The 27,783-nt window shown below is 49.2% G+C and overlaps 1 protein-coding gene across 5 annotated transcripts in view; it reads right to left on the bottom strand.

Annotated features, from left to right (window-relative positions):
- tdrd9 (tudor domain containing 9) overlaps positions 1–27,783 on the bottom strand; it is a 254,200-nt gene that overhangs the window by 147,509 nt on the left and 78,908 nt on the right. For 4 of the 5 annotated variants that reach the window (XM_038777784.1, XM_038777793.1, XM_038777802.1 and 1 more), the window contains exons 2-3: positions 25,281–25,381; positions 9,618–9,778 (exon numbers count right to left, since the gene is read on the bottom strand). In XM_038777784.1, coding sequence (XP_038633712.1) covers positions 9,618–9,778; positions 25,281–25,381 — 262 coding nt within the window. Of the gene's footprint in view, positions 1–9,617; positions 9,779–25,280; positions 25,382–25,803; positions 25,975–27,783 lie in introns of all 5 variants that reach the window. The other variant, XM_038777811.1, reaches the window with a different exon arrangement.

Below are 27,783 nucleotides of genomic sequence, written 5' to 3'. Positions count from 1 at the left end.
ACCTCACAAACACAACTTCAGCTCTTCAGCAGCACCAAGCAGAATATTACTGAGCCAAAGAGTTACCTTCACCCCATTGGCCCACAGAACAGAGTCACTAACCTTTGGCTGCATTACCAGGGTTTCTCGAGGACTGGTACTTGTGTGGCACAAATTATACTTGCCTGAATAAGCACAGCTCCAACATTCCAAAAGGCTCATAGCATAAAAGTCAAAGGAACCCGTTTGATTGGCACCCCATCCACCACCTTAAGGATTTACTCCTGGCACCACTGGCATCCAGTACCATGTAGGAGATGCATTGCAGCAACGCACCAAGAATCCTTTAACACCATCTCCCAAACACACAACCTCTACCACCGAGAAGGACAAGGGCAGTTTATGCATTTCAACATCACGACCGGAAAGCTGTCCTCGAGCCACACTGACTTGGTGCCATTTCACTGTTATTTCAGCTTTGAAGATATTCACACCCCAAAGCTCTCTTTCCTCACCACCCAAAATGCAAAACCCTGTGTAGATTCAGGGCTCTGTTGCTCTCCCACTCTTCGCTCACATATCACCTGCTGAACCTCAGAGGCAGAGGCTCTACCATTCCCCACTCGTGCCCACCTGTCGAACCCACCGAGACTTGGGGCACTGCTGATCCCGTGACCAACATTGCCTGTCAAAACCTGTAGCTTAATCAAGTAGCCATCAGCAGAGCATTCCTCCCAGCGGGATGAGTAACCACAACCGGTCCAGGCTGATGCAAGGCTGCATGCGTAACCACAGTTGGGGTTCAGATCCAGAAGCAAGCTATGATGGGGCTCCCTACTCTGGTATTCACGGATTGCAGCCTGATTAGCCGAGAGGTCAGAGCTTGACTGAAAGCAGAGATCACACCAACAACTATGGAGAGGCACAAGTTAGAAAATTATTCCGAAAGGCAGAACGATCCAAAATTTCTCAAGTTAATGCAGTAAAAGGCTACTGGGTGCTTCACAGGAGTGCACATCAAGCAAAAATTGACATCAATTAACAGGGTGACCAAATGCTTAGTCAAACAGGAGCATCTAAAAAAACTTTTAGAGGAGCAGGGAGTTTTGAAAGGAATTCCACAGCTTTGGGCTTAATCATTTAAAGACAGGACCACCTGTGAAGGAAACGGAGATAAGGACCGGAAGGAAAATAGAAGTCTTTTTGTATATTTTTATTCTCCTCCTTTCTCACATTTTCTCCCAAATTTACACCCAACAATAAACAATAATCAGTAACAAATATGTCAACCCCCACATCAATAGAAACGATCCCATCCTCCCACCAAACCCCAAACATGAGCCCACATTATAACATAAACAAATGACAAAAAGGAATCACTCAGTCACCATTCACACATACAGTCCCCCTCCCCCCAACCCCCCCCCCCCCCAACCCCCCCCCCCCCCACCTCACCCCTAATGTTTGACGTAATCCAATTCTCGAAAGTGCATAATGAATAACGCCCATGAATTGTAAAACCCCTCCATCCTTCCCCTCAGTTGAAATTTGACCTTCTCAAGAGTCAAGAATTCCAGCAGGTCCCCCAGCCACACAGGGTGGAGAGGTTGATCTCCACGCTAACAGGATCCGCCTTTGGGCGATCAACGAGGCAAAGGTTACAACATCTGCCCCCGCATCCATTTCCAATTCCGGCTGGTCTGACACCCCAAATATGGCCTCCGGAGGGCCCGGGTCCAGTTTCACATGCACCGCTTTAGAGATTACTACACCTTTACCCCCCTCAAAGGGCCAGCTCATCCATGCCCTTGTGCAGTGTGCTCTACACACTACCTTCAGCTGCATCAGCCCCAACCTCGCACACGAGGCGGAGGTGTTTGCCCTCCGGAGCACCTCACACCAAAACCCCTCCTCCATACCCTCTCCCAACTCTTCCTCCCACTTTGCCTTGATCACTTGCAGCAGCGCCTTCTCCTCTTCCAAATTAGCCCCGTAAACTGCCGATACTACCCCCATCTCCAGTCCCCCTGTCGTCAGCACCTCCTCCAGCAATATGGAAACCGGTTCTTCTGGGAAGCTCTGTATCTCCTTTCTGGCAAAGTCACGAACTTACATGTATCCAAATATTGGAAAACAGAAGTTTTAAGCATTATAGCTTTGGACGAGGTTACAGAGATTGGCAGGAGGGTGCAAGAATCTGGCGTGAGCCAGGGTAAAATTACAATGCAATTCTCCTAATGGTGGGTCATCCCCCAAGTAGATGGTGCAAAATCCATTTGCATCTCACGAATGCTCATTAAACTGTTGCCCACCGCTGTCCTGTCAGGCATTCCAATCTTGTATCATGCCAGCAGGAAACTTTGACATCAAACCTGGATCTTCAGTTGGAAGAGTAGAACATAGAACACTACAGCGCAGTACGGGCCCTTCGGTCCTCGATGTTGCGCCGACCTGTGAAACCATCTGAAGCCTATCTGACCTACACTATTCCATTTTCATCCATATGTCTATCCAGTGACCACTTAAATGCCCTTAAAGTTGGCGAGTCTACTACTGTTGCAGGCAGGGCGTTCCACACCCCTACTACTCTCTGAGTAAAGAAACTGCCTCTGACATCTGTCCTATATCTATCACCCCTCAATTTAAAGCTATGTCCCCTCGTGTTGGTCATCACCATCCGAGGAAAAAGACTCTCACTGTCCACCCTATCTAACCCTCTGACTATCTTATATGTCTCTATCAAGTCACCTCTCAGCCTTCTCCTCTCTAATGAAAACAACCTCAAGTCCCTGAGCCTTTCCTCGTAAGACCTTCCCTCCATACCAGGCAACATCCTAGTAAATCTCCTCTGAACCCTTTCCAAAGCTTCCACATCCTTCCTATAATGTGGTGACCAGAACTGCACGCAGTACTCCAGGTGCGGCCGCACCAGAGTTATGTACAGCTGCAGCATGACCTTGTGGCTCCGAAACTCAATCCCCCTGCTGATAAAGGCTAGCACACCATATGCCTTCTTAACAGCCCTATTAACCTGGGTGGCAACTTTCAGGGATTTATGTACCTGCATGCCGAGATCTCTCTGTTCATCTGCACTACCAAGAATCTTGCCATTAGCCCAGTACAATGCATTCCTGTTACTCCTTCCAAAGTGAACCACCTCACACTTTTCCGCATTAAACTCCATCTGCCACCTCTCAGCCCAGCTCTGCAGCTTATCTATGTCCCTCTGTATCCTATAACATCCTTCAGCACTATCCACAACTCCACCGACCTTCGTGTCATCTGCAAATTTACTAACCCATCCTTCTACACCCTCTTCCAGGTCATTTATAAAAATGACAAACAGCAGTGGCCCCAAAACAGATCCTTGCGGTACACCACTAGTAACTGAACTCCAGGATGAACATTTGCCATCAACCACCACCCTCTGTCTTCTTTCAGCTAGCCAATTACTGATCCAAACCGCTAAATCACCTTCAATCCCATACTTCCTTATTTTCTGCAATAGCCTACCGTGGGGAACCTTAGCAAACGCCTTACTGAAATCCATATACACCACATCAACCACTTTACCCTGATCCACCTGTTTGGTCACCTTCTCAAAAAACTCAATAAGGTTTGTGAGGCATGACCTACCCTTCACAAAACCGTGTTGACTATCGCTAATCAACTTGTTCAAGCTAGAACAACTAGAACAAAGCTTTCTACCATAGTGCTGTACTGCTCCCGATGGGTTCACACTCTGGCTGGACATATCAGTCCCTGCGCTCCATCTCCATGCTGAGCTGGTGTTCATAGACAACACAGTGCTGCTGGACCCATGAACCCTCCCTTGTCTCAGTTCAGTAGTGCGCCTGGGGTTGGGGAGTAGAAGGGCATTCTTCCCCACTGGTGCTACATACGAGTGTCCATCTGGACAGTACTATACTGTGGGGCGCATGGGAGGAGGGAAGCTGGACACGGCAAGCCTGTATGAAAAGTTCACAAAGAATGGAAGGCAAGTGAAGACTGGGAGGAGGGAAGCTGGACACTGACAAGCCTGCATGAAAAGCTCACAAACAGGGGAGCCATAAGAAACATAATGGCTGCAGCATAGAAAAGGCCCTTGGGCCCATCGCATCTAAGATGGACCCATCCAGTACTTGGCCCATAGCATTGTATGCCTTAACATCACAAGTGTACATCTAAATACTGCTTAAATGGTATGAGCTCTCCCTTCACTACCCTCACAGGCAGGGGGTTCAGACTCCCACCACCATCTGGTTGAAAAGCTTCCCCTCACATCCCCTTTAAACCTCTCATTGAACATAGAACAGTACAGCACAGAACAGGCCCTTCGGCCCTCGTTGTTGTGCCGAGCCATGATCACCCTACTCAAACCCACATACCCACCCTATACCCGTAACCCAACAACCCCCCCCCCCTTAACCTTACTTTTTAGGACACTACGGGCAATTAGCATGGCCAATCCACCTAACCCGCACATCTTTGGACTGTGGGAGGAAACCGGAGCACCCGGAGGAAACCCACGCACACACGGGGAGGACGTGCAGACTCTGCACAGACAGTGACCCAGCCGGGAATCGAACCTGGGACCCTGGAGCTGTGAAGCATTTATGCTAACCACCATGCTACCGTGCTGCCTCTCCTTACCTTAAATCTATGTCGCCGGTCACTGATTTTTCCACCAAGGGGAAACATTTCTTCCTGTCTACTCTATTTATGCCCCACATAATTTTCTACATCTCAATCATGTCCCCTCTCAGTCTTCTCAGTTAAAGGGGTACCATGTAGTTGACAGTAAGGGAATGGAGAATACTCCAGTGTCATGGGTGTCCCTTTAAGAAATGTTTTTGTCTTATCACATGGCTTCAATGATGTCATTGTGTCAGTGGAGCTAGGCTGTGGCTCTGAGTTTTACTTTTGCTTTGAGTTTGAACTGGTTTAAAACTGCACAGGTTGAAAGAAGTGTTCCTCTATCTTCATTTTAAAAGCTGTATCCAGACTATTTGATAACTTAAAAGAGATAATTGTTTTCTGGAAGGAATTCAAACCTGCTGTTTAAAAAATGGCAACAGAGTATCAATAACAAGTCTTATGCCGTGTGCTGGGCCACACCTTTGAAAATGGGTTGCTGGTTTTACTTGAATTTTGTCATTGAATTGGAATAGATAATAATAATAATAACTTATCGTCACAAGTAGGCTTCAATGAAATTAGCGTGAAAAGCCACATTCCGGCGCCTGTTCAGGGAGGCCGGTGCGAGAATTGAACCCGCGAATTGAACTGGTCTTGTTCTGCATTACAAGCCAGCTGTTTAGCCCACTGTGCTAGTTAAGGAGGAATTCATTAAGGGTTATACATAGATTACTGTAGCTGTGTGGGGTCTTTATGTTTGTAATTGATAAAAATGATTACTGTGTGTTTATACAAATGTTAATTAAATTCATAGAATAAAGCTTGTTTTTTGATTTGAAATACCTAAGACCTCTGTTGAATAACCCATGAAAGGCAAGGTATTGTGCTAATCCTAGCCAAATTCAATAAACAGGTAGGTCAGGTGAAATCCATATGCTTTGAGTTTTATAAACCCTGGCCCATAACACTAGTGGGTAGAGACGCAAGTGAGACATGGGCACCTCACAGGTGATATTGGGGGTGGGGGTGGGAGGGGTTGAATTGAAGAATTGACTTCTAGTCTCTGGAGGGCCTTTCCTCCCAGCTCTATGCGCAGGGGAGCCTCTTCTCATAGGCATTCCTCCCATGATTTACATTGCAATAGACACAAAAAAATCCAGAACAACACCCAATCAGTTCTGAAAAATGAAAATGCAGGAAACACTCAGCCATCAACTTTGGAAAGAAAAATAGAGTTAACATTTCAGGTCAATCCTGTTTGTCAAAACAGCATGTCAATTTTCAATTAGGCACTTTGCTGCAGCCTTCTGGAGTCAATGCGGATCTTAACAATTTCAGACCATAACCTTTATCCCCAATGTTTTATTTCAGTGCTGTGTGTTTTTAGGCAAGTAGCAGCTTTTATTAATTTATTAATTTTTAAAAATAAATTTAGAGTACCCAATTATTTTTCCAATTAAGGAGCAAGTTAGCATGGCCAATCCACCTAAGTTGCACATCTTTGGGTTGTGGGGGTGAAACCCACGCAGACACTGGGAGAATGTGCAAACTCCACATGGACAGTGACCCAGGGCCGGAATTCGAACCCGGGTCCTCAGCGCCGTAGGCAGCAATGCTAACCACTATGCCACCGTGCTGCCCCTGGTAGCTTTTATAATGATTTTGCATGCCCATTTACACTTCCTTGAGGCCCATTCTTGTTTTTTACCATCTACTTTTGCCTTGCATAATGCTTGTGTTTGTCATAGAATCTCTCCAGCCTTCCACTTTATCACAGACATTCCTTTCGATCTTTGTTCCATTGCCCCATTTCCATGCCTTGGTACCTTCTGAATATCTATACCGTTTTAACTTTCCCCTGTCTAGCAAGGCATGATCAACCTGAAACATTAGAACATAGAACATAGAACAGTACAGCACAGAACAGGCCCTTCGGCCCTCGATGTTGTGCCGAGCAATGATCACCCCACTTAAACCCACGTAACCCGTATACCCGTAACCCAACAATCCCCCCATTAACCTTACACTATGGGCAATTTAGCATGGCCAATCCACCTAACCTGCACATCTTTGGACTGTGGGAGGAAACCGGAGCACCCGGAGAAAACCCACGCACACACGGGGAGGACATGCAGACTCCACACAGACAGTGACCCAGCCGGGAATCGAACCTGGGACCCTGGAGCTGTGAAGCATTGATGCTAACCACCATGCTACCGTGAGGCCCAATAACCTATTGCACTCAATAACCTATTGAGAATTTTCTGTTTGCCACGATTCTGTTGGTCAGTTAGAAGTTCAAGTCCCACTCCAGGTCTTGCACTAGAATCAAGTCTGACACTACAGTGGAACACTGAGCGATATGGCAAAGTTGCTTTTCAGATGTGACATTATACGGAGGCCACATCTGCCCTCTTGGATGGACGTAAAAAGTTCCATGGCACTACTTCAAACAACACCAGGTTAAAATCCAACAGGTTTGTTTCAAACACGAGCTTTCAGAGCACTGCTCCTTCCTCAGGAAGGAGGACCTGAGGAAGGAGCAGTGCTCCGAAAGCTTGGTGTTTGAAACAAACCTGTTGGACTTTAACCTGGTGTTGTATGACTTCTTACTGTGCTCACCCTAATCCAACGCCAGCATCTCCACATCGTGACTACTTCAAACAAGAGTAGGTGTATTGCACCCTCGTGTCCTGGCCATAATTAGCCCGGAATCAACAGAAGAAAATTCATTATCTGGTCAACATAACAATGCGGTTTGTGGGATCTTGTGTGCAACTTGGCAGTTGTATTTCCTGCATTGTAACATGGTCTGTACTTCAAACAAAGTACTTCCAAGGCTGTGAATAAGTTTGAGACATACAATGGTCATTGACAGGTGCTGTCTTAATGCAAGTCTTTCTTTTTAATTTCGGAAAGGAATAGCCCTCAGTATTTTGCTTTGGTATCCACTTAGTTATTTTGCAATTAGAATATACATTATTTGGACATTTATTTGAGGAAGCTGCTCTAGAAAAGATTGATGAATTGTATGGTCTTGTGAAAAACGTAGCTTACAAGGGTGATGACTGTGGGAAATGTTAATCTAGAATCTATTATATAAATCTGTTGCAGTAATGTTAAAAAGCTCAAGTTAAGGTATATATATCTGTTGCAGCAATTTTAAAAAAAAAGTTATTTTAATGTACAGGCAGGTGGTGTGTTGCAAAATGTGCAATTAAGATGTCATAAAAGTGAGATAATCAATAATTTTAACTAACTTTTCATTCCTTATTTTGCCTGATTTTTTTTCTTACATGCCAAATGGAACTTTGTTATGATTGCTGGAGAGGGAAGGTAGCCAGGGGGGGGGCTACGGGTTCGTTCTGGGGGTTTGTTCGCATGGTTTTACGCATATTTATTTTTCTTGTTAATTTATTGTTTTTGTATTTGTTTTTCTCTGTTGTGATAAAAATTTGTTGTTGAAAACTTGAATGAAAATCATTCCAAAAAAAAAGGGAGGACAAAGCCGCAAGTGACAGTCGGATGGCAAGCTAAGGCCCAAAACCAAATTGTAAACAAATGCCTATAAACATGTGCCTCGGCCATATTGGGGAATGTAAAATATGTATGCCGGTTAAAGGGGGCGGCGACAGTTGTTATTATGAAGATGCTTACCTGTAAATATACATGTCAATTTTTGCGTGTTTTTTGTTCTAATAATTTGTAATTTGTTGGATATAAAATATGAAAACTCAATAAAAAACATTTCCAAAAAAAAAAAAATGATTGCTGGAGATTCTCTGCAGGGTAGATAATTTGAGACATTGGGCTGGATTCTCCATTATTGGGACTATGTCCCCACGCCGGCATCAAAACAGGGAGTTTTATGCCAGAAAGACTGGCATCAAAGGGACACGAATTCCTAGCCCTGCAGGGGGCTAGAAGAGACCCGAAGCTATTGTTGCAGATATGGGCCCCCGCACGTCCCGGTCAGAGTCCGCGCATGCGCACGGCGGAGGCCTCCAGCATCCGCGCCGTGCTCGATTTGGACCGTGGAGCTAGACCACAAAAAAATCTCCTCCTCCTCCTCCTCCTCCTCCCCCCCCTCCCCACCCTCTCGATGATGAACCCCCGCACAAACATTCCCCAGCCCCCTATAATGCTCCCGCTAGCCTCTGATCGGCCCGCCCCTGACCAGGGAGGCCGCAGACTGCCACCACGAGTATCCCGACCAGCTGGAGCACACTGGTTCCATGCCTAGTTCCACACTGTCAGGACTTTGGCCAGTCGGGAGCGGAGAATGGCTGAGCGGGCCTCTGGCAGTGGCCCGGAGTATCCAGATTATGCCGTTTTTCTGGGCCCGCAGAATTGGGGAATCGGCACCGGTCCCAATTTCTTGCGGGAACATGGATTCTCCGCCCCCGCACTGGCTGCGATTTCAGCGCGAGATTGCGGAGAGTGCAGCCCATTGCGTTTAGACTTCGGTAAATTGGATCTGAGCGGGATAGAGATAATGTAATTAATGGGAAGAACCAGTCGACAGACAGCAGTCTGACAGAGAGAGAAGGATTTGTAGGCTGACCCTGAAAGGGCCTCGACCACTCTCAAAGCTGTCTTTCCAAGAAAGCTCTACACAAGAGTACAGTAAAGTATCTCTCTGTTTTCGAACTTTATTTACCAGTGGTATTTGCTGGCTTTGCTTAATAGGAGATAGTAAAGATACAAATTAGGTAAATTGCTTAACTGTCAATTAAGAGCTATTTTTTCCTGTGATGTTAATGTGGTTAAGTTTGTTTTGATGTACAAAATCCATTTTTGTCAGTGGAATCACTCCTGGATCGAAGTATCCTTTCCTCACAGTTCGACAAATTGAAAAATTGGTGCCTTATCCGGTTTCCTGATATAAATTGGGGTCTGGTCTGGTACCACAACACAAGAAAATCTGTATGCAATATTCCTGCGTATTCCACATTTCTTTCTGGCACAAATAAGTAACACAAACGGAAGAGCCTCCCTACCTGTTCCCTATATTTTGTAATAGGTAGTTCTGGATATCTGTAGTCTGCCACTTCTATATTAGTTATTGTCTTTAAAGTGGAAAGAATAGGTCTTGATATCAGAAGGGAAATGTCAGGAAGATCTTCATCATCAACCTTTGCCAACAGACTGCTGTCTGCATCTGGAAGACATTCAAAGGTTAATTTAAAAAAATATTTTTTCAAAGCACATTTGCTTAAATATGACCAGAATTTATGCTTTAATCAGATTCAAAATACGAAATTTTGAAGTACGATTAAACAACACTGCAACATCATCATTTTCTTAATATATCACACCATACTACTGCTAACCAAGGATTTAAATAATAAATAATTAGAAATATAAACTCAAACAGCAAGCGGTTGTTATAAACAATCCCACAAAGGATTAATCTCAGGCACACTTCAATTCCTTATTAAATTTAGTTCTGCATACATTGAGCTCTTCAACTTAGCACATTGGCACATAACCGGTGCTACTTAAATGCTGCCCAATTATTAATCAAGAACCATCATAGTATTTCAGATGCTTTGCCTGAAATTTAATCCATTTTACCAGTTTTGCTGTTCCGAGACTCTAATCTTTAAATTTTGCATTTAATTTGGCATGTTTACACATCAAGAGACTCCAAATAGCAATATAACCAGTGCAACACCAGTTTTGTCTATGGAAGCAAGCTTTAGTGTATGCATATGAAAAACAAGCATTCAAATCATAACACAAGCCCTCCAGCCAATCATTTATTTTGCTGCACTAAATTTACAGAGTACATGCAATGGGAATGTGCAGATTACTATTTAATGGTGATTAAAAAGTAGGATTGGGGAATCCCAAGCGAGGAGAAGAGGAAGTTGAGTATGGAGGAATCGAACAGTCCTGATCCAGAGGATCATATGAAATGGTGATACATACGCAAATGTTAAAAAAAATATGCAGGGCATCATAATGGCCTAAGCTCACTCAAAGGTCCCCTTTTTAAAAATTCATTCATGGAATGTTAGTATCATTGTTTAAGCAAGCATTTGTTACCCATCCATAGTTGCCCTTGAAAAGGTGGCAGTAAGCCACCTTCTTGAACGATAACAAATCAAGATGTGAGAGATGCAGAGAATAACTTAAATAGTGGTGTTCCTATTAGCATGTTGCCCTTTTTCTTTAATCTAGGCAGTAGCAGTTGTAGGTTTGGAAGGTGCTTTAAAAGAAGCCTTGGTGAATTGCTGCACTTCATCCTGTAGATGGTACACACTGCTGCCACTCTGCACCAGTGGTAGAAAAATGAATGTACAAGGTGGTGAATTGGGTACCAATCAAGCGAGTTGCTTTGTGGATGGGGTCAAGATCCTCGAGTGTTCTTGGAGCTGCACTCAAACAGGCAAATGAAGCATATTCCATCACACACCTGGCTTGTGTCTTGTAGATGAGAATCAGGAGGCAAGTTACCTATCATCTAATTCCCAGACTCTGACCTGCTCTTCTCAACACAGTATTTGAATTGCTGGCCTACAAGTTTCTGGGGATGCCCAGGATATTAATGGCAGGTATTCAGCAATGGTAAATGGTTTTAATGTTTGTGCTTAAACAAAGGAGATTACAATGGGATGAGAGAAGACCTAGCTACGGTAGACTGGAAGCAAAGAATTTATGGTGGAACAGTTGAGGAACAGTGGAGAACCTTCCAAGCGATTTTTCAGTGCTCAACAAAGGTTTATACCAACAAAAAGGAAGGACGGTAGAAAGAGGGTAAATCGACCGTGGATATCTAAGGAAATAAGGGAGAGAATCAAATTGAAGGAAAAAGCATACAAAGTGGCAAAGATTAGTGGGAGACTAGAGGACTGGAAAATCTTTAGGGGGCAACAGAAAGCTACTAAAAAAGCTATAAAGAAGAGTAAGATAGATTATATGAGTAAACTTGCTCAGAATATAAAAACAGACAGTAAAAGTTTCTACAAATATATTAAACAAAAAAAAGTGGCTAAGGTAAATATTGGTCCTTTAGAGGATGAGAAGGGAGATTTAATAATGGGAGATGAGGAAATGGCTGAGGAACTGAACAGGTTTTTTGGGTCGGTCTTCACAGTGGAAGACACAAATAACATGCCAGTGACTGATGGAAATGAGGCTATGACAGCTGAGGACCTCAAGATGATTGTTATCACTAAGGTAGTGATGGGCAAGCTAATGGGGCTAAAGGAAGACAAGTCTCCTGGCCCTGATGGAATGCATCTCAAAGTGCTAAAAGAGATGGCTAGGGAAATTGCAAATGCACTAGTGATAATTCACCAAAATTCACCAGACTCTGGGGTGGTCCCGGCGGATTGGAAATTAGCAAGCGTGACGCCACTGTTTTAAAAAGGAGATAGGCAGAAAGCGGGTAATTATCGGCCAGTTAGCTTAACTTCGGTAATAGGGAAGATGCTGGAATCTATCATCAAGGAAGAAATAGCGAGGCATTCTGGATGGAAATTGTCCCATTGGGCAGACGCAACATGAGTTCATAAAGGGCAGGTCGTGCCTAACTAATTTAGTGGAATTTTTTGAGGGCATTACCAGCACGGTAGATAACAGGGAGTCAATGGATGTGGTATATCTGGATTTCCAGAAAGCTTTTGACAAGGTGCCACACAAAAGATTGCTGCATAAGATAAAGATGCATGGCATGAAGGGTAAAGTAGTAGCATCGATAGAGGATTGGTTAATTAATAGAAAGCAAAGAGTGGGGATTAATGGGTGTTTGTCTGGTTGGCAATCAGTAGCTAGTGGTGTCCCTCAGGTTCAGTGTTGGGCCCACAGTTGTTCACAATTTGCATAGATGATTTGGAGTTGGGGACCACGGGCAATGTGTCCAAGTTTGCAGACAACACTAAGACGAGGAAAGCGAGGGGGGGGGCGACATATGAATATGGAGAGAAGGCCAGCAGAATGGTTGCGCACCAGCTCAGAAAGAGAGAGGGAGGCAGCCAGGGAGATTGGGAAAGTGAAGGACTGAGATGGGAACTTGGTCGGAGATTCAGCAGGGGTTAACTGGACGGTCAATGAGTTTTATAGCAGGCTATATGAGTCGGAACCCCCAGCTGGACCGGAAGGGATGAGGCAATTCTTAGGGGGCTGAGGCTCCCGAAGGTGGAGGAAGGTGAATATGATCATGATGCCCACAGAGGATAGGGATGTAGAGGTAGTGGTCACAATGGATGCATAGAAGGTACTTGATCGGGTGGAATGGACCTATCTGTGGGAGGCACTGGGCGGTTTGGGTTTGGACGGGGCTTCATCGACTGGGTTAGGCTGCTGTATCAGGCGCCCGTGGCAAGTGTTCGGACGAACAGGTTGACATCGGGCTCTTTTAGGCTGCACCGGGGAACGAGGCAGGGATGCCCCCTCTCCCCACTGCTGTTTGCACTAGCCATATAGCCGCTAGCAATTGCGCTGAGAGCCTCAAGGGGCTGGTTCGGGGAGGGGTGGAACACATGAGTCTCGCTATATGCAGATGACCTGCTCCTATGTTTCCGACCCACTAGAGGGGATGGGAGAAATTATGAGGATTTTCGGGGAATTTGGCCGGTTTTTCGGGTTATAAATTGAACATGGGGAAAAGTGAGATGTTCGTGATCCAGGCAAGGGGGCAGGAGAGGCGGCTGGGTGAGTTGCCATTAAGAGCGGTAGGGGAAGCTTTCGGTATCTACGCACCAGGTGGCACACGAATGTTAACGGCTACATAAGTAAAATTTGACCCGACTGATGGACCAAATGAAGGAAGACTTCTGAAGGTGGGACATGCTCAACCTATCACTGGCTGGGAGGGTACAGACAGTGAAAATGACGGTCCTCCCAAGATTGCCCTTTCATTTTCAGTGTCTCCCATCTTTATTCCACGGGCCTTTTTTAAACGGGTAAACAAGGTGATCTCTGGCTTTGTATGGGTGGGCAACACCCTGCGAGTAAAAAAGGTGATGCTGGAGTGTAGCCGGGGGGAGGGCCAGCTTTAGCAATTACTATTGGGCGACAAATATAGCCATGATTAGGAAGTGGGTGGTGGTGCTGGTTGGAGCGAGTAGAGGTGGCATCATGTAAGGGCGAGGGTTTGGGGGCATTGGTAACGGTGCTTCTGCCGTTCCCGCCAGCACGGTACTCCACCAGCCCCATGGTGGTAGCGGCCCTGAGAGTCTGGGGGTAATGGAGGAAACATGCGGGAGCATCGGTCTGGTCTCCAATCTGCAATAATCATCGGTTTGCCCCAGGGAGGCTGGATGCAGGGTTTCGGAGATGGCAAAGAGCAGGGCTCGAGAGAATGGGAGATCTGTTCATAGAGGGGAGCTTTCCCAGCCTGAGGGAGTTGGAGGTGAAATCAGAATTGACGGGAGGGAATGTGTTTAGGTACCTGCAGGCGCGGGACTTCCTATGCAGGCAGGTCTCAACCTTCCCGCTCCTACCAGGGTAGTTTCCAGAGAATGGGTGGGAGAAGGGAGGGTTTCGGACATCTATAAAGAACTCATGGGGTCAGAGGAAACGCAGACCCGACTGGTGGACCAAATGAAGGAAGGCTTCCGAAGGTGGGACATGCTCCCGCTATCACTGGCTGGGAGGGTACAGACAGTGAAAATGAGGAGCTGAAACACAAATGGGAAGATGAGTTAGGAGGAGAGATGGAGGATGGTCTCTGGACAGATGCGTTGAGTAGAGTCAACGCGTAAACATCATGTGCCAGGCTCAGCCTGATACAATTTAAGGTCTTTTACCTGTAGTTCCTGGTAGATATCAGACAACTTCCTCTCCCTCACCCAGGTGCCGAAGACCACCCTGTCCTGTATCCTCAGTGGCGGCAGTGTCGGAAAGGCCACTACCTGTTTTTTCAGGAAGGCTCATACTTACAGATATTTAAAGGCGTTTCCTGGCGGCAGATTAAATTTGTCCTTTAGCGCAGTGTTCTTCAAACTTTTTTTCCAGGGACCCATTTTTACCAACTGGCCAACCTTCGGGACCCAACCCGGCCGACCTTCGCGATCCACCTGCTCGACCCAGGTGGGGGTTTTATTCATTTTTTTCCCTCATTTTATTTTTTATGTTTTTTTACAAGTTTTACAGGGAAGAAAATGCAGAACTTTGGACAGATGGAGACTCCATACGTTCCGACACCAGAAGGCTTCACCTTCATACAACAGGTTCCATTGGAGGAGCATGTACGAGGGCCAAAGAGACCTGCCTGCATAGGAAGTCCCGCAGTGTTGCCACCACCACCGGACTTGTGGTGTAACGGGTTGGCGAGAACGGCAAAGGAGCCATTATTAAAGCTCCCAGACTAGTACCTTTACATGACGCCGCCTCTAGCTGCTCCCAGGACTCCTCCTCCTCCTTCCCCCCCCCCCCTCCTCCAATCACCCACTTCCTAATCATAGCTATATTGGCCGCCCAGCAGTAGTTGTGAAAGTTCAGCAGCGCCACCCCCCCCCCCCCCCCCCCCCCCCCCCCCCCCCACCCCGCCCACACAAAGCCCAAAATGATCCTACTCACCCGCTTAAAAAAGGCCTTAGGGATGAAGATGGGAGGCACTGAAAGACAAAACAAAAATCTGGGGAGGACAGTCATTTTCACGATCTGCATGCTCCCTGCCAGTGACAGCGGGAGCATGTTCCACCTTTTAAAGACCCCTTCCATTTGCTCCACCAACCGGGTCAGGTTGAGCCTGTGCAGGGCATCCCATTTCCTGGCCACCTGTATACCCAGGTGACGAAAAATTTTCTCTACCATCCTGAGCGGCAGCTCTTTCAGTCTCTCCTCCTGCCCCTTGGCCTGGATCACAAACAACTCGCTCTTTCCCATGTTCAGTTTGTACCCTGAAAAACTACCAAAATCCCTCAGGATCTGCAGAACCTCCCCCATCCCCTCCACAGGGTCCGAAATGTACAGGAGCAAATAATCCGCGTATAGCGAGACCTGATATTTCCCCCCCCCCGAGCCAGTCACCGCCCGTTCCTCGACGCCATAGCTAGCAGTTCTATAGCTAGGGCAAATAGTAACGGCGAGAGGGAACACCTCTGCCTCATTCCCCGGTGAAGCTCGAAGTACCCCGACCTCAGCCGGTTTGTACACACACTTGCTACAGGCGCCTGGTACAACCATTTCACCCAGCCAATAAAGCCCTCACCAAACCCAAACCTCCCCAGCGTTTCCCACAGGTACTCCCACTCCACCCGGTCAAAGGCTTTCTCTGCGTCCATCACTGTTACCACCTCCGCCTCCCCTCCCTCTGAGGGCATCATAGTAATATTCAAAAGTCTCCGGACATTGGAATTGAGTTGTCTGCCTTTAACAAACCCAGTCTGGTCTTCCACTATCACCCCTGAGACGCAATCCTCAATTCTTGCGGCCAGAATCTTAGCTAGCAATTTGGCATCCATGTTTAAAAGTGAAATCAGCCTGTATGACCCGCAATGTTCCGGGTCCTTCCCTCGTTTAAGAATGAGATCAAGGCCTGTGACATTGTTGGGGGGAGGGTTCCTTTCTCTCCAGCTACATTGAAGGTCCTCATCAGGAGTGGGCACAATATTTCCAAAAATTTCTTATAGAATTCTACCTGGTAACTGTCCGGCCCCGGGGCTTTCCCCGATTGCATGCCCTCTACACACTTGACAATCTCCTCCAATTCAATCAGGGACCCCAGCCCTCCACCAGGTCCTCTTCAAAAATTGCCTCATCCCTCCCGCTCTCGTCAGGGGCTCCGACTTGTATCGTTTACTAGAGAACTCCTGAAAGACTCCGTTCACACACACACACACACCCCCCCCCCCCCCCCCCCCCGCCGAATCCAAGACCATGTTACCCTCCTTATTCTTTACTCCCCCAAATTCCCTGGCCGCCTCCTTCTTTCGCAGTTGGTGTGTCAGCATTCTACTCGCTTACTCATCGACTGCCGCCCTTGCCTTCCTCAGCTGTGCTACCGCTTTCCCTGTGGTCAGCAGTTCAAACTCCGCCTGCAGACTCCGCCGCTCCCTCAGTAGCCCCGCCTCGGAGGCCTCCGCGTATTTCCTGTCCACTCGGAGTATCTCCTCCACCAGTCTCTCGCTCTTTGCTCTTTTTCGCTTTTCCCTATGGGATCGAATTGAAATGAGCTCCCTTCTGACAACTGCCTTCAAAGCCTCCCAGACCGTTGCCGCTGCTACCTCACCCGTATCGTTTGCTTCCAGATAATCCTGGATGTTCCTGCTAATCCGCCAGCAGCCCGACATCCAGTCTCCAGAGTGGGCGTTGCCCTCTCTCCTCGCTAAGCCGCAGGTCCACCCAGTGCGGGGCTTGGTCCAGGACTGTGATTGCTGAGCATTCTGTCTCCGCCACCTTTGGGATTAACGCACTGCTCAAGACAAAAGAAGTCTATGCGGGAATAAACCTTATGAACATGGGAGAAAAAAGATAACTCCTTCACTCTCGGCCGGGCGAACCTCCAGGGGTCCACCACCTTCCTCCTCCTCCCCCCCCCCCCCTTCCTCCTCCTCTCCTCCCCCCCTTCCTCCTCCCCCCCCCTCCTCCTCCCCCTCCCTTCCTCCTCCCCCCCTTCCTCCTCCCCCCCCTTCCTCCTCCTCCTCCTTCTCCCCCCCCCCCCCCCCCCCCCCCCCCCCCACTACGTTCCCGAGAGTCTGCTGACCCCGGCAGCTCCCGCCCTTGGCGCCGATCAGACTGTCACCTCATTGTCCGCACCCCTCTCCCCACGTGAATAAACCAATTAAACTAACTCTCCAGCCCCAGTGAATAAATAGTAATACGAAACTAAAAATAAACAGAAGACACTAACATTGCCCCGTGAGGAGACACTTGTTGAACCAAGGCTTCAACTTCCTGAAAACCGCACGAAGGACAGGGCCCCTTCCCCCCGCCGTATCTCACCTTTGCCGAAAACACTGCACCCGCCAGCCACCACCACAGCCCTGACACGCACCCAACATTGTATACGATCTTAAATTATAAACGGCACCTTGTTACCCAGCTCCACCGCCGCATTCCACCAAAGCTTAACTGTCCTTTAATTCGAGTCCAGCTTTTCTTGTTTGACAAATGACCACGCCTCATCCGTGGCCCATAGCCTCGCTGGGTGCAGCATCCCAAATTTCACCCCCTTGCTGAAGAGGGTCGCCTTCACCCGGTTGAATCCAGCACGCCTCTTGGCCAGCTCCGCACCCAGGTCCTGGTAGATGTGTATCATGCTGTTCTCCCACCTGCTGCTCCGTTCATTTTTTGCCCATCGCAAGACAAGTTCCTTGTCCGAGAAGCGATGAAATCTCACCACCATTGGCCCTTGGCGGTTCATTCGCCTTGGGCTTCCTTGCAAGGGCTCTGTGCGCCACGTCCAGCTCCAGGGGGTCGAGGGAATACCCCCGTCCATATCAGCGTCTCCAGCATCTTGGACACAAATGCTCCCGCATCCAACCCCTCCACACCTTCGGGGAGGCCGACAATTCTCAAGTTCTGTCACCTGGATCTGTTTTCTAGGTCCTCCAGCCTCTCCTGCCACTTCTTGCGGAGGTCATCCTGCATCTCCACCTTAAGGGGCAATACGACCAACTCGTCCTCATGGTCGGATAGCTTTTTCTCCATCACTTTATCGCTTTCCCTTGTGTCGCCCGAGTTGCGATCATTTGGTCTATTGATGCCTTCATCGGGGCCAGCATGTCTTTTTTAAGATCAGCAAAGCAGCCCCTAAGGAACTCTGTTGCGCCTGTGCCCACCGCACCCAAGCGCCCTGGTCTATACCAGCCGCCATGCTATGCCTCGGCGCCCGCTCCGCACGCTTCTGCCTGCTGGGACTTAAACGCTTCACCCGGCCACTCCTGGTCCAGCTATCCATACAACAGAGAGGGAAACCTTTTAGCAGTGTTCGCTTCACCAATCTGCCCCAAAAAGTCCGTGAAAACTTCTGAAAAAAGGTTTGCGAGTCCGTTCTAGACGGGAGCTGCCAAATGCGCGACCTACTCCTCCATGGCCGCCACCGGACGGTCGTTCACCAGGCACACATGACAGTGGCCCAGATGAGCAGGTTCTTTGGGATAGAAGACAGGTGTGCAAGGTGTGCGGAAGGGCCAGCAAACCATGTTCATATGTTCTGGGCATGCCCGAAGCTTAGAGGATTCTGGCAGCGGTTTGCAGATGCCATGTCCAAGGTGTTTAAAAACAAGGGTGGCACTGAGTCCAGACATGCCGATTTGCGGAATGTCGGAAGATCTGGGAATCCAGGAGGAGAAAGAGGCAGACGTTCTGGCCTTTGCCTCCTTGGTAGCCTGGAGACAGATACTATGAGCTTGGAGGGACTCAAAGCCCCCGAAGTCAGAGACCTGGCTTACTGACATGGCTGGCTTTCTCTGCCTGGAGAAAACCAAGTTCGCCCTGAGGGGATCAATGTCAGGGTTCGTCCGGAGGTGGCAGCCGTTCGTCGACTTCTTTGGAGAAAATTAACTGTCAACGGGGGGGTTTTAGCTTAGATCAGTGTGTAAGGAAGGTGGAACCTGTGAGGGAGGAAGGCGGCCTTTGCACTATGTTTATATTTGTATGCACACTGTTTCTTCTGTTATTGTTACAAAATCAGATTCCTTAATAAAATGTTTTATAAAAAAAAAGAATATCTCAAAGGGAGCCCTTGAAAAAGCATTGACGACTTCCGGTTGCGGCTATGACCAGCTAAGTCGCACGTTTGGCTGCTCCTGCTACAAAGGTGTTTTCGGGCCGATTGGAGGGCCCCAACGGCGCTGTAAGGACAAATCCCGGTGGGGGAAGGCTCCCTGAAGAGAACCAGACCAACTTTATGGTCGGTACCCGGAGTGGGGTGGTAAAGAAAGCAACAGCAGCTCCCAAAAAAAAGCGGGGGAAGAAGACCAAAATGGCGGCCGGTGGTGCACCCGAGGAATGGAGGAAATGGGCGGAGGAGCAGCAGGCCGCTCTCCTGCGCTTTTTTACGGAGCTGAAAATGGAGCTCTTGGAGTCAATGAATGCGACGACCACCAGGCTGATGGGAGCCCAGGCGACCCAAGAGGCGTCGATTCGGGAGCTGCAACAGGAGATGACTGCGAGGGAGGAGGAGGCCACGGTCCTCGTGGGAAAGGTAGAGGTGCACGAGGCACTCCACCTGAAATGGCAGAGCCGTTTTGAGGAGCTGGATACCCGAATGAGGCGGAAGAACCTGAGGATCTTGGGCCTGGCAGAAGGCCTGGAGGGGTCAGACCTCCCGGGATATGTAGCAGAAATGCTGAGCTCCCTGATGGGGGCAGGGGCCGTCCCTTCGCCCCTGGAGCTGGAAGAGGCCTACAGGGTCATGGCTAGGAGGCCAAGAGCTAATGAGCCCCCGAGGGCGGTGCTGGTGCGGTTCCAGCGACTCAGCGATCGTGAGAGAGTGCTGGAGTGGGCCAAGAGGGAAAGGAGCAGCAAGTGGGAGAATTCGACAGTGAGGGTCTACCAGGACTGGAGTGCGGAGGTGGCAAAGCGGCGGGCCCGGTACAACCGGACGAAGGCGGTGCTACATGCAAAACGGATCAGGTTCGGAATGCTGCAGCCAGCACGCTTGTGGGTCACCTACAGGAACCAACACCACTATTTTGAGTCCCCAGAGGAGGCGTGGGCCTTTGTACAGGAAGAGAAACTGGACTCGAATTAGACCCAGGGGATACTTGGCGGCCGTAGCCGCTCGGGTACTTTCAGCTGAATTCTTTGTTTGGATTTTGAACTCTTGCTGTGGTTTTTCTTCTGATGTTTTTTCCCCCTTTGCCAACTTCCCTTAGTTATTGTTATTGTGGTTATTCATGGTTATTTATGGTTATTTATGCTGTTTGGTAGAGGGCGATTGTTAAGTACATTGTTACTTGTTATTTATCTGTTATTTATGATGTTAAGTTGGGGAGGCGGGACGGGGGGGAGAGCAGATCGGGGATAAGGGCTCCTAGGGGGGGTTCTTTACAGGCATGGACGGGGACGGGGGTGGAACTGAAGATGGCGGGGTGGGGTGTGGCAGGGCGAAAGCGCGGGCTTTCCTCTGTTTTCCCGTGCGCGGGGCAGAGGAGGGGGGAGGGGAGGAGTGCGGGGCGTGGCTAGCAATGGCGACCTTTCCCGCGCTGGAGCGGGGCCAGGGAGGAGTGGCGGGGGGGGGGGGGGGGGGGGGGAGAAGGAGGAGGAGAACCCCCCCCCCCCCCCCCCCCCCCCCCGAGCCGGGAGGAGTCGGAGTGTGGCAGGAGCAGCCGGGTCAGCGTGAACCAGCTGACTTACGGGAGTACGATGAAGGGTACATCGCGGCTAGGAGGGGTCCTAGCCTGGGGGGGGGTTAGGGAGGGACACCGGGTTGCTGCTGAAAAGACCAGAAACGGGAAGTGGAGGACTGGAGAGGTGGGGGGAGGGGGACATCGCCATGGGGAGCGGGTCAGAAGGGGAGGGTCGACCCGGGGCGAGCAGGGAACAGGACATGGCTAATCGGCAGGGGAAGGGGGCGGGTCGTCCCGCGACCCGGCTGATCACTTGGAACGTGAGGGGGTTGAATGGGCCGGTCAAGAGATCAAGGGTATTCTCACACCTGAAGGGACTGAAGGCTGATGTAGCAATGTTACAGGAGACCCATTTGAAGGTAGTGGACCAGGTTCGCCTGAGAAGGGGGTGGGTGGGACAGGTGTTCCACTCTGGATTGGACGCAAAGAACCGGGGGGTGGCGATTCTGGTGGGAAAGAGGGTGTCGTTCGTGGCGGAGGAGGTGGTGGCGGATAAGGAGGGTAGGTATGTGATGGTGAAGGGTAAGCTGCAGGGGGAGAAAGTGGTGATGGTCAACGTATATGCCCCGAACTGGGATGACGCGGGTTTTATGAGGCGCCTATTGGGCCTCATTCCGGGACTGGAGGCAGGGGGCTTGATCATGGGGGGGGACTTTAACACAGTGCTGGACCCCGGGCTAGACAGATCGAGCTCAAGGACCAATAGGAGGCCGGCAGCGGCAGAAGTGCTGAGGGGGTACATGGAGCAGATGGGAGGAGTAGACCCATGGAGGTTTGGTAGGCCGAGGGCGAGGGAGTATTCCTTTTTCTCCCACGTCCATAGAGTGTACTCCAGAATCGATTTCTTCGTGTTGAGCAGGGGGCTGATCCCGAGGGTACGGGAAGCTGAGTACTCGGCCATTGCGATCTCTGATCATGCACCACATTGGGTGGATGTGGAAATGGGGGAGGCGCGGGACCAGCGCCCGCTGTGGCGGCTGGATGTGGGGCTGTTAGCGGACGACGAGGTGTGTAAAAGGGTCCGGAAGAGCATTGAGAGCTATCTGGACTTGAATGACACGGGTGAGGTGCAGGTGGGGATGGTCTGGGAGGCCCTGAAGGCAGTGATCAGGGGAGAGCTGATCTCCATAAGGGCGCACAGAGAAAGAAAGGAGAGGCAGGAGAGGGAGAAGCTGGTGGGGGAGTTATTGGAAGTGGATAGGAGATATGCGGAGGCACCAGAGGAGGGGCTGCTGGGAGAACTGCGCAGCCTGCAGGTCAAGTTCGACCTGCTGACCACCAGGAAGGCAGAGACGCAGTGGAGAAGGGCACAGGGCGCGGTCTATGAGTATGGGGAAAAGGCGAGCAGGATGCTGGCACACCAGCTTCGCAAACGAGATGCGGCTAGGGAGATTGGGGGAGTGAAGGAGAGGGGCGGGAAGGTAGTGCAGAAGGGGCAAGAAGTGAACGGGGTCTTCAGGGATTTTTACAAGGAGTTGTATCGGTCTGAGCCGCCGACGAGGAGAGGGGGAATGGAGGACTTCCTAAACAAACTGAGGTTCCCAAGGGTCCAGGAGGGGCTGGTAGAAGGGCTGGGGGCGCCAATAGGGCTAGAGGAGCTAGTCAAGGGAATAGGTCAGATGCAAGCGGGGAAGGCGCCGGGGCCAGATGGGTTCCCGGTGGAATTCTATAAGAAAAATGTGGACTTGGTGGGACCGGTACTGGTACGAGCCTTTAATGAGGCGCGAGAGGGGGGGGTTCTGCCCCCGACAATGTCGCAGGCTCTGATCTCCCTGATATTGAAGCGGGATAAAGACCCCGAGCAGTGCGGGTCCTACAGGCCTATCTCGCTTCTGAACGTGGATGCCAAGTTGCTGGCAAAGATCCTGGCAGCTAGAATAGAGGACTGTGTGCCAGGGGTAATCCATGAGGACCAGACGGGGTTCGTGAAGGGGCGGCAGCTCAACACGAACGTGCGGAGATTGCTGAATGTAATTATGATGCCGGCAGTGGAGGGGGAGGCTGAGATAGTGGTAGCGCTGGACGCGGAGAAGGCATTCGATAGGGTGGAGTGGGAGTACCTGTGGGAGACGTTGGAACGGTTTGGGTTTGGGGAAGGGTTTATTAAGTGGGTGAAGTTGCTCTACTCGGCCCCGACGGCGAGTGTAGTGACAAACGGGAGGAGGTCGGAGTATTTCGGGCTCCACCGAGGGACCAGGCAGGGATGTCCCCTATCCCCCCTACTTTTCGCACTGGCGATAGAACCGTTGGCGATGGCACTGAGGGGTTCAGGGGGGTGGAGGGGACTGACTAGGGGAGGGGAGGAACATCGAGTATCGCTGTATGCGGATGATCTACTGCTGTACGTGGCAGACCCAGAAGGGGGAATGCCGGAGATAATGGAACTACTAGCAGAGTTTGGGGACTTTTCGGGGTACAAACTAAATTTGGGCAAAAGCGAGGTTTTTGTGATACACCCGGGGGACCAGGGAGAGGGTATTGGGAGACTCCCCTTTAAGCGAGCAGGAAAGAGCTTTAGGTACTTAGGGGTGCAGGTGGCAAGGAACTGGGGGACCCTCCACAAGTTGAACTTTTCCAGGCTGGTGGAACAGATGGAGGAGGAATTTAAGAGGTGGGACATGGTACCGTTGTCGCTGGCGGGGAGGGTGCAGTCAATCAAAATGACGGTCCTCCCAAGGTTCTTGTTTTTATTTCAGTGCTTGCCCATCTTCCTCCCTAGGGCCTTCTTCAAAAAGGTGACGAGTAGCATCATGAGCTACGTGTGGGCGCATGGCACCCCAAGGGTGAGGAGGGTCTTTTTGGAGCGGAGTAGGGACAGTGGAGGGCTGGCACTACCCAATCTTTCGGGGTACTACTGGGCGGCAAATGTGTCAATGGTGCGCAAGTGGATGATGGACGGGGAGGGGGCAGCTTGGAAACGAATGGAGAGGGCGTCCTGTGGCAACACAAGCCTGGGGGCCCTAGTAACGGCACCATGGCCGCTCCCCCCCACGAGGTACACCACGAGCCCGGTGGTGGCGGCCACCCTCAAGATATGGGGGCAGTGGAGGCGACATAGGGGGGAAATGGGAGGTCTGTTGGCGGCGCCAATAAGAGGGAACCATAGATTCATCCCGGGGAACATCGACGGGGGATTTCAGAGCTGGTACAGGGTGGGCATACGGCAGCTGAAGGACCTGTTTATAGAGGGGAGGTTTGCGAGCCTGGGAGGGCTGGAGGAGAAGTTTGAGCTCCCCCCGGGAAACATGTTCAGATATTTACAAGTGAAGGCATTTGCTAGGCGGCAGGTGGAGGGGTTTCCCCTGCTCCCCAGTAAGGGGGCGAGTGATAGGGTGCTCTCGGGGGTCTGGGTCGGAGGGGGGAAGATATCAGACATCTACAAGATAATGCAGGAGGCGGAAGAAGCATCAGGGGAGGAGCTGAAAGCCAAGTGGGAAGGGGAGCTGGGAGAGCATATAGAAGACGGGACGTGGGCGGATGCACTGGAGAAGGTCAATTCTTCCTCCTCGTGTGCGAGGCTGAGCCTCATTCAATTTAAGGTGCTGCATAGAGCTCACATGACGGGGACAAGGATGAGCCGGTTCTTTGGGGGTGAGGACAGGTGTGTCAGATGTCTGGGAAGCCCAGCGAACCATGTGCATATGTTCTGGGCATGTCCGGTGCTGGAAGGGTTCTGGAAGGGGGTGGCAAGGACGGTGTCGAAGGTGGTGGGGTCCAGGGTCAAACCAGGATGGGGGCTTGCGATCTTTGGGGTCGGGGTAGAACCGGGGGTACAGGAGGCTAGGGAGGCCGGAATACTGGCCTTTGCGTCCCTAGTGGCTCGACGAAGGATATTAATTCAATGGAAGGACGCGAGGCCTCCAAGCGTTGAAACTTGGATTAACGATATGGCTAGCTATATTCAGCTAGAAAGGATCAAATTTGCCCTGAGAGGGTCGGTACAGGGATTCTCTAGGCGGTGGCAACCTTTCCTTGACTTTTTAGATCAGAGGTAGACGTTCGGGGTCGTGGCAGCAGCAACCCGGGGGGGGGGGAGGGGAGGGGAGGGGGGGGAGGGAGGGGGGGGAGGGGGGGGAGGGAGGGGGGGGAGGGGAGGGGGGGAGGGGAGGGGGGGCAGCAAGGGTCGTGGGGGGACATGCACGACTGTAACGCGGGCAAGTCTGCTCGCTGCTCATGTCTGAAACTGTAGGCTGCCTTGTTTGTTAAGGTTGCCTGGGGGGGGGGGGGGGGACTGGTGCGCGCGAGAGGGCGGGCGAGGGAGGGACATTTGCCTAGAGGGATTGTGTTGTAAATAATTAAAAAATTAGTAGGGGTAAATGTTTGTATGGAAAAACTCTTTCAATAAAAATTATTTAAAAAAAAAAAAGAAAAAGCATTGACCCGCCTCAGTTAAGCAATCCATTTTTGTCATACCTGCTTCAGGAAAAGCTGCCTTGTGAGAGATGAATTGATCCTTTTGATCGCTCGAGCTGTTTTCATCTTCGAATTTGGTCATCTGCGCTACGAACTCGCACCTGAAACAAACAAAACGGTTACTAGCAATTTTTAGTTCGAACTACTAGATTTCCAAATTTCAAAACATCACTGGTCATTGCACATTAGCACATTCCAGCACATTTTTTTGTTCTACACAAATCTGTAACTAGTCTCGATTGCATCCACTTTCCAAAGTTTGACCTTCGAGTTTCACACCTCAAATGTTATAATCTTCAGATGCCACACCTGTAATGCATCATGGAGGGGTAAGGTGACTGGCTAAAATATTTTTTACCAAATACCATTCTGACAAATGTTATTTAAAAATAGCAGATGGACAAAAACAAAAATCAGTTAAAAAAAATTCCCAAGCTATCATTTGCAAACCACCAAGTACTGCTATGAAACTGACCATTCAAACTGCTTCACATTATTTTTAATATTGAAAAAACATGCATACCTTTTCCCAAAATAGTTCTGTACGCCAGTCTGTAATTTGGACAAGAAATGTATCCTGGCTGTGTATGCACGAAGTAGGTGTAACGTGAAAGCTCCCTTGCAGCTACAATACTTTCAAGTGTATCATAATGACCAGGCAAAGAATTTACAAGCAACAATGATGAGGTTTAACCTGAAAAACAAATGTATTTTTCTCCAATGCTTTACTTAGTTTCACCATCACAATCCACAGATGTGCAGGGTAGGTAAATTGGCCATGCTGAATTGCCCCTTAATTGGAAAAAATAATTGGGTACTCTAAATTTATTTAAACATTGTTTTCAAATTGCAAATCTAAGCTGAGGTACAAAGAAAATAATTAATGTCACAGGGAAATAAAAGCTTAAAAGAGTTATTGCACAGAGGTAGTAAATATGGTCTTTATCTTTCATCATTAAAGTATATACTATTTTTAATCTGGTAGGTTTTCCAAAAAATTGCATTTACCATATTTCTTGCATTAAATTTGCATTAGATTTTAGTTGTTCTATCATTAAAATCAGATATACTCCAGTCTGTGAGCAATAACACAGGGGATATTAGTTTATTCTCTTTAAATAATTCAGAACACTCAAAACGTCACAGCTTCTTTTGTACAATACCACAGACCTTTAACTAGTCACTTGTCATCAGTAACAACAACAACACCCAACACTTCAAACCACTGCCAGAAACTGAAAAAAATCATTTTGCAATGCAGCAAGAGTACACCTGCAGTCACATTTGGAACCATAGAATTTACAGTGCAGAAGGATGCCATTCAGACCATCCAGTCTGCACCAGGCCTTGGAAAGAGCACCCTACCCAAGTCCACGCCTCCACCCTATCCCGTAACCCCATAACCCCATCTAACCTTTTGGACACTACGTGGCCAATCCACCTAACCTACACATCTTTGGACTGTGGGAGGAAATCAGAGCACCCGCAGGAATCCCACACGGACATGGGGAGAAAGTGCAAACAGACAGTCACCTGAGGCAGGAATTGATCCCGGCTCCCTGGAGTTGTGAGGCAGGAGTGCCACCATTGTCCCACCATGCCACCCACACTATTTTCAAAATAAAATTCACAACTTTGGCAAGATACTAGGTTCTCCAGATTTTCAGATGGCATAAGAATACAAGGCAAGACAAAATTATGAGCCAGTTTAGATTTAGAACCAGTTTTAGATATTTTAGGCAGCCAGACCAATATTTGACAGATTAAATTCAATGTGGACTATTTAGTACTATAAGACCATAAGACATAGGAGTGGAAGTAAGGCCATTCGGCCCATCGAGTCCACTCCACCATTCAATCATGGTTGATTTCAACTCCATTTACCCGCTCTCTCCCCATAGCCCTTAATTCCTCGAGAAATCAAGAATTTATCAATTTCTGTCTTAAAGACACCCAATGTCCCGGCCTCCACCGCCCTCTGTGGCAATGAATTCCACAGACCTACCACTCTCTGGCTGAAGAAATTTCTCCTCATCTCTGTTCTAAAGTGACTCCCTTTTATTCTAAGGCTGTGCCCCCGCGTCCTAGTCTCCCCTGCTAATGGAAACAACTTCCCTACGTCCATCCTATCCAAGCCATTCATTATCTTGTACGTTTCTATTAGAGCTCCCCTCAACCTCCTAAACTCCAATGAATATAATCCTACGATCCTCAGACGTTCATCGTATGTTAGGCCTACCATTCCTGGGATCATCCGTGTGAATCTCTGCTGGACCCGCTCCAGTGCCAGTATGTCCTTCCTGAGGTATGGGGCCCAAAATTGCTCACAGTATTCTAAATGGGGCCTAACTAGTGCTTTATAAAGCCTCAGAAGTACATCCCTGCTTTTATATTCCAAGCCTGAGATAAATGACAACATTACATTTGCTTTCTTAATTACGGACTCAACCTGCAAGTTTACCTTTAGAGAATCCTGGACTAGGACTCCCAAGTCCCTTTGCAC

Source organism: Scyliorhinus canicula, chromosome 2 (genome assembly GCF_902713615.1).
Source record: "Scyliorhinus canicula chromosome 2, sScyCan1.1, whole genome shotgun sequence".
Taxonomy (NCBI): Eukaryota; Metazoa; Chordata; class Chondrichthyes; order Carcharhiniformes; family Scyliorhinidae; genus Scyliorhinus; species Scyliorhinus canicula.
Note: the sequence above shows the minus strand (reverse complement) of the source record. Positions and strands in the feature narration are given on the sequence as shown.